At 44.9% G+C, this 5832-nt stretch overlaps 1 protein-coding gene across 1 annotated transcript in view; it reads right to left on the bottom strand.

The window, feature by feature from the left end:
- Positions 1 to 227: 227 nt before the first annotated feature.
- esyt1b (extended synaptotagmin-like protein 1b) overlaps positions 228 to 5832 on the bottom strand; it is a gene marked incomplete at its 5' end in the record, with an annotated part of 35378 nt that continues 29773 nt past the window's right edge. The window contains 12 exons of the mRNA XM_080548531.1: positions 228 to 353; positions 878 to 927; positions 1414 to 1516; positions 1900 to 2031; positions 2404 to 2555; positions 2677 to 2823; positions 3282 to 3368; positions 4025 to 4096; positions 4358 to 4453; positions 4858 to 4947; positions 5136 to 5184; positions 5424 to 5506. Coding sequence (XP_080404657.1) covers positions 326 to 353; positions 878 to 927; positions 1414 to 1516; positions 1900 to 2031; positions 2404 to 2555; positions 2677 to 2823; positions 3282 to 3368; positions 4025 to 4096; positions 4358 to 4453; positions 4858 to 4947; positions 5136 to 5184; positions 5424 to 5506 — 1089 coding nt within the window. The 3' untranslated portion in view covers positions 228 to 325. The remainder of the gene's footprint in view (positions 354 to 877; positions 928 to 1413; positions 1517 to 1899; positions 2032 to 2403; positions 2556 to 2676; positions 2824 to 3281; positions 3369 to 4024; positions 4097 to 4357; positions 4454 to 4857; positions 4948 to 5135; positions 5185 to 5423; positions 5507 to 5832) is intronic.

The raw sequence follows: 5832 nt of genomic DNA, 5'->3' as shown, positions 1-5832 counted from the left end.
TTGATATGTGGATATAGTGGTATACTTTCACAGACAGATAGAATGACAGACAGAGGTGATTTGCAGGGCAGGACTTCAACAGTGATGTGGTGGGGGTGGGGGGTGGGGGGGGGGAAGGCATTCGAGTGAGTTAGGCACCAGGGGCCCAGTTGTTGAAAACGTTTAATCTGGATCAGAATGATCCCGATTCTATTCTCTGATCCAGGATCAGATCGAGCTGGCTGATTTTCCCCCCTATACGACTCGAAATCAGACAGATAGATCTGATCCTGGATCAGAGAAAATAGTCAGTTTGACGGAGTTGTGGCCGCAGCGGACCGTTCCACTAGTCAGCTTCCTCTTTCAAGTCAAACCTGGGGGGGTGAGAAGGGAAGCCATGGAGTTCAATCAGTCAGTCACTTTTTAAATCGTTTCATCCATCATTGCTAAACAAAACACGGCGCAGCAGCTTTCAGTCACGCTGCTGCATGCTCCTGGAACAAACTCCCGGAAGAAATCAAACGGGCCCAAACCCTTAAAATATTTAAACCTAAGCTAACACAACACAAACACTTCTATCAATGTCTTTTTTCCATTAACTATTGTCTTATTAAATGATTTATCTGTTTACTTCTTATATTTGCTTTTATTCATTGTAATCTTTATTTTCTTTCTATGCTCCTCTTGCTGTATTTTTAAATAATGTATGTAAAGCACTTTAAAAAAATGTATGCATGTAAAGCACGTAAATTGCCCCTGTTGTATGAAATGTGCTACACAAATAAACTTGCCTTGCCTATGTTCAATGTTACAGGAGAATTTTATAAACTGAACAATTTCAGTTTATGTGGCTTTTTTTTTTTTACGCAATTGACCTTGTTTTAGAACTACTACTCACCATTCTGTGACCCCAGAGACCAGGTCAATCTGAGCCAGCTCTATCTGCACCTGAACAACACAATTATAAAACACAATTATACAATCACATCTATGCAATTCACAATTCACAATTCAAAGCTACTGATCTTTTTTTTTTACTTTCTTTTTATTGAGAGTGAGGTAGAGATTTCAGATATACAAAAACAATACTTCTCACATAACACGAACATAAACCCCCCCCCACCCCACCAAATCCCAAGTGGTGCATCCACTCAGGATAGAGGGTATAAATAAATAAAAATAAATAATAACAGTGGTGATAGGTAATGAAGACAGTAGACAGGTATAAATAAGTAAACAAAGAAATAAAGAAAAATAAAGTGCAATTTGTGAGGATAAATTAGATGGTCGTGTTGGGCTATGATATCATAGCACCCACATTTCAATAGGTATCAGATGCAATCCTTTGAATCTGTTTGTTTGTCAAATGATTGTAAAATGGCACAGACAAGACGTGATGTGACGTGATGTGACGTGACGTGACCCCAGACTGACCTGTCCAATGAGGTCGCGGCTCCTGAAGGAGGCGGAGTTGTTCTTGACTGACAGATTCAGGAGCTTGTACCTGGCATCCTCCAGGGACACCTCGAAATCAAACCTGAGAGAGAGACATGGAGAGGACTGGTGTTACTGTACATGCCAGAGGTACACACACACACACACACACACACACACATACACACACACAGACGCACACAGACACACACAGACACACACAGACACACACACACACGCACACACACACACACACACACACAGACACGCACAGACACGCACAGACACAGGCAGACACAAAGACACAGTCAGACAAGCAGACACACACACACACACACACACACACACACAGATGCACACAGACACTCACGCAAGCAGGCACGCACACACACACACGGGAACACACACACACACACGGGCACACACACACACACGGACACACACACACACACACACAGACACACACACACACACACACACACACACCTCTCGTTGTACTCTGGGTTGAGATCTCTCTTCTTGACGCTTGTCTTCTTCTTGGAGGCCTTGCTCTTGTCAGGTGACAGCGTGAGGGAGACGTAGGTGTCTGGACTGTCCTTACTGGACGACACCAGACCCCTGCACAAACACAGAAGAACAACAAAGTTGCATTTGCGATCATATATATATATATTTCTTATATTTATATGCAATCAACAGGAATTTGGTATTTTTTGCTCTAGGCACAGGGTCAGCCATAGTCGGCGCCCCTGGAGCAATTAGGGGTTAAGTGCCTTGCTCAAGGGCTCATGCAAGCTCCCTCCTGAGGCGGGGATCGAACCAGCGACCTTCCGATTGCTAGCCGGCCTCTCTAACCTCCAGGCTACCGCCCTAATGTGGCGGAAATGCATTTCCGTGTTTCAAAATCAAAGTCGGAACATTTTGATTGGTTGCCGACTTGTTCCCCCTTTCACCAGCCGCTGTCACATAGTGGAGTTATCAGACGCAGACCTGCAGGCGTGGACCGTGATGGAGAGCTTCTTCTCCTTGGCGCCGTAGGAGAGTGACAGCTTCACCTGCCCGCAGTTCCCAGAACCACCTCCGGAGGCAGAGCAGGGCAGAGTTCCCAGAGATATCAGGTCCACCATTTTGGAATTCAGAATCTGTTCAAAACGAGACACGTACGCTTGAACTCATTGTCCATGAAGAAACATTAGACATGTGTGTGTGTGTGTGTGTGTGTGTGTGTGTGTGTGTGTGTGTGTGTGTGTGTGTGTCTCCCACCTTGAGCTCAGCCCTCAGTAGGATCTGACTGTCAGGTGAGGCTCCATCCAGACTCAGCCACCGGTCCAGGACCAGACGTGGTTCTGACAGCAGCTCTCTGACTGGTACCACCAGGGAACCAATAGCCTGGTCCCAACCGCTGGACAGCTGCCACCATGTGGACAGAGAGGGTACTGACATTAGACACTCCTCCGTGCATGTCTTACTGTCTAATATATATATATATATATATATATATATATATATATATATATATATATATGTGTGAGGTCCAGATCTAAGCAAAATGTGTTTCCATGTGAGTGGACAATTAATGTATCATACTCGTTGTACGGGTACACCGAAATTGAAATGCAAACCCTAGGTGCTAACAATCAACACTGTCCTAAGATAATAAAACACATTCCTAAGATAATAAAAAACAAGAATGAGACATAAATAGACATAAATAGGGGGATAAGTAATCGGTAGGAATCTATTATATAAACGTATATACTATTATGTATACTTATATACACTATATGGCCTATTCACAGGGGGGTATATAGACAGGGGGGTGTATGCATGTAAACCAAATGCTTGCACACACAGAAACAACCTCTCACCTTGACAACAAGCATCTCCTGTCTGGGGTCTTTCACCAGGAAGTAGAAAGGCTCGTCCCAATGAGGCGAGGTGGAGCGATCACACACCTTCAGAGAGAGAGAGAGGAGAGGAGAGGAGAGGAGGAGGGAAAAGGAGGAGAAGGGGACCTTAATGAGTCGCACTATGAACACAAGATCAACAAGAGAGAGTTCTGTTCACATACCAGGGTTCCCACACCTTCTGAAACATCAAATTCAAGCACCTTTCAAGGACTTTCAAGACTCAATTCCCTCAAATTCAAGGACCCAACATGGCATAGTTTGAGACAGATCTAGATTAAAATTACATTTATATAATAGGAACTATCCGCTCACAGACAACAATTAAAAAGAGAGGCTTGAATGTGTGAACACTAGATGGTCTCTTGCCTTCTCTACAACAGCACAGCAAAACAATATATTATGGATACGTGTAAAGTTAAGCAATACAGAGACTTATACTAGTTGACGAGCTAAGTAAAACATTTTTGAATATATATATTATTATTATTTTAGAGAGAGAGAGAGAGAGAGAGAGAGAGAGAGAGAGAGAGAGAGAGGAATTCAAGCACTTTCAATGACCCATGTCTATTTTCAAAAACTTTTAAGACCTTGTTTTTTCCCCCTCAAATTCACAAACTTTCAAGGATTTCAAGGACCCGTGGGAACCCTGACATACTGGAGCTTCTGTATGGAATAAGAACCTTCCCAGGGTCTCTCTCTACCTGGGTCCTGTGGGTCGTTTCTCCAAGAACGAGCTCGGCTCCCGCTTTGGGTTCCTTGCCACTCTTCTTCAACTGCAATAAAGATGAAGATATACTTTTACTGATCCTTCACACACACCCACACACACACACACACACACACACACACCCACACACCCACCCACCCACCATCTCTGTTGTCACTTGTATAACTGATTCACTTCCTCTGACAACACGTAGCTTATTGGAAGTCTCTTTTGGATAAAAAAAGCGTCTGCTAAACGGCTTCAGTGTTAAATATAACCAGGGAATCTGTGTCTGAGGTCAAAGGTGAAAGGTCAAAAGGTGACTCACGGGAAGCGAGTGGGCTCTGTCCATGAAGACAAACAGCAGCGCAGCCGAGGGGACGGCCTTGTTCTGGTAGGACTGCAGAGACTGCAGCTGCAGCACCTGGGGGGGGAGGGGTGCTCAGAGTCACAAGGAGACAACAGTGTCATCTGTCGTCATGACCGCGCCTCAGAGGAGCCACGGGAATCTGAGTGGACCGCATTCTCTCTCTCTCTCTTTTTTTAAATGTATGTATATGTTTTTAGGGCATTTCTGCTTTATTGGGATAGAGACAGTAGAGATTGACAGGAAGGATCGGTGAGGGTGAGAGAGAGAGAGAGAGAGAGAGAGAGGAGGGATGACAGGCAGGATATGTCGACGGCACATTGAATGTCATTCAGTCACAGTCGGTCAGTCAGTCACCGTCAGTGAAGCGTTGTTTGTTTGTCCGAGTTTTCAAAGGGGGCGTGGCTTAGCGCTAGGTCCATTACATGGAAGGAAACAGTGTCGCTGTACACTGTACTGACCTGGTCCAGTCTGTCTGGTTCTGACGCTGTCGGGACCCACTCCAGGACCAGGTGAACACGGCCAGACTTGACGTCGTTCAGAGTGTACCACTGTGACAGTAACAAAGCATGACAACAACATCAGAATCTCTTTGGTTGCTGTTGGTTACGGTGACCGTAGTCACGGCAGCAGAGACAGGAAGGCCTGGGCGACAACAGGGAATGCTTCGGGTTCAGACCGGTTCACACGGGTTCAAGAGAGACTTGCCTGAGACTTCCAGTACGAAACGCTGACTCACCTCGTCTGTGTACTGGGCTCTGATGACATCACTCAGCCTGACCATGAACCTGCACACACACACACACACACACACACACACACACGCACAAATGTATGTTTTGGCAACTATTCAACACGGTATTTGAGTGATATTTGTGTGACCATTGCTGTCATTATTACGACACGGTTTGTATTGATTCAAGAACATTCCGCCATGAGGACCAAGGTGCACGAGCGTGTCTTATCTTATCTTGAATGTCACATAAAAAGCTACTGATTAAACAATGTTAACAACTGTCGCACGCACCTGCCCAAGAAGTCATCAGCGTCCAGATCCTTATCGTACAGCTCGAACTGGACCTCATGTGCCGCCTGCCCACCCAGAACCACCTAGGGGAAAATCACAACCACAAACATCAACAACTACACACCAACGGGGTGTAACCGTATTAGCTGCTCATTTCCAGTAGGCACACAGTTAAACAGCTACACTCTGATGTCATCAGGGTTCCCACACCTTCTGAAACATCAAATTCAAGCACCTTTCAAGGACTTTCAAGACTCAATTCCCTCAAATTCAAAGACCCAACATGGCATAGTTTGAGACAGAACTAGTTGACGAGCTAAGTAAAACATTTTTGAATATATTATATTTTATATATTTTAGAGAGAGAGAGGGGGGAAATTCAAGCACGTTCAATGACCCATGTCTATTT

The sequence above is a fragment of the Nansenia antarctica genome (assembly GCF_963989245.1).
Source record: "Nansenia antarctica genome assembly, chromosome: 18".
Taxonomy (NCBI): Eukaryota; Metazoa; Chordata; class Actinopteri; order Argentiniformes; family Microstomatidae; genus Nansenia; species Nansenia antarctica.
The sequence above is the reverse complement of the archived record's forward strand: the minus strand, read 5'-3'. Positions and strand labels throughout refer to the sequence as shown.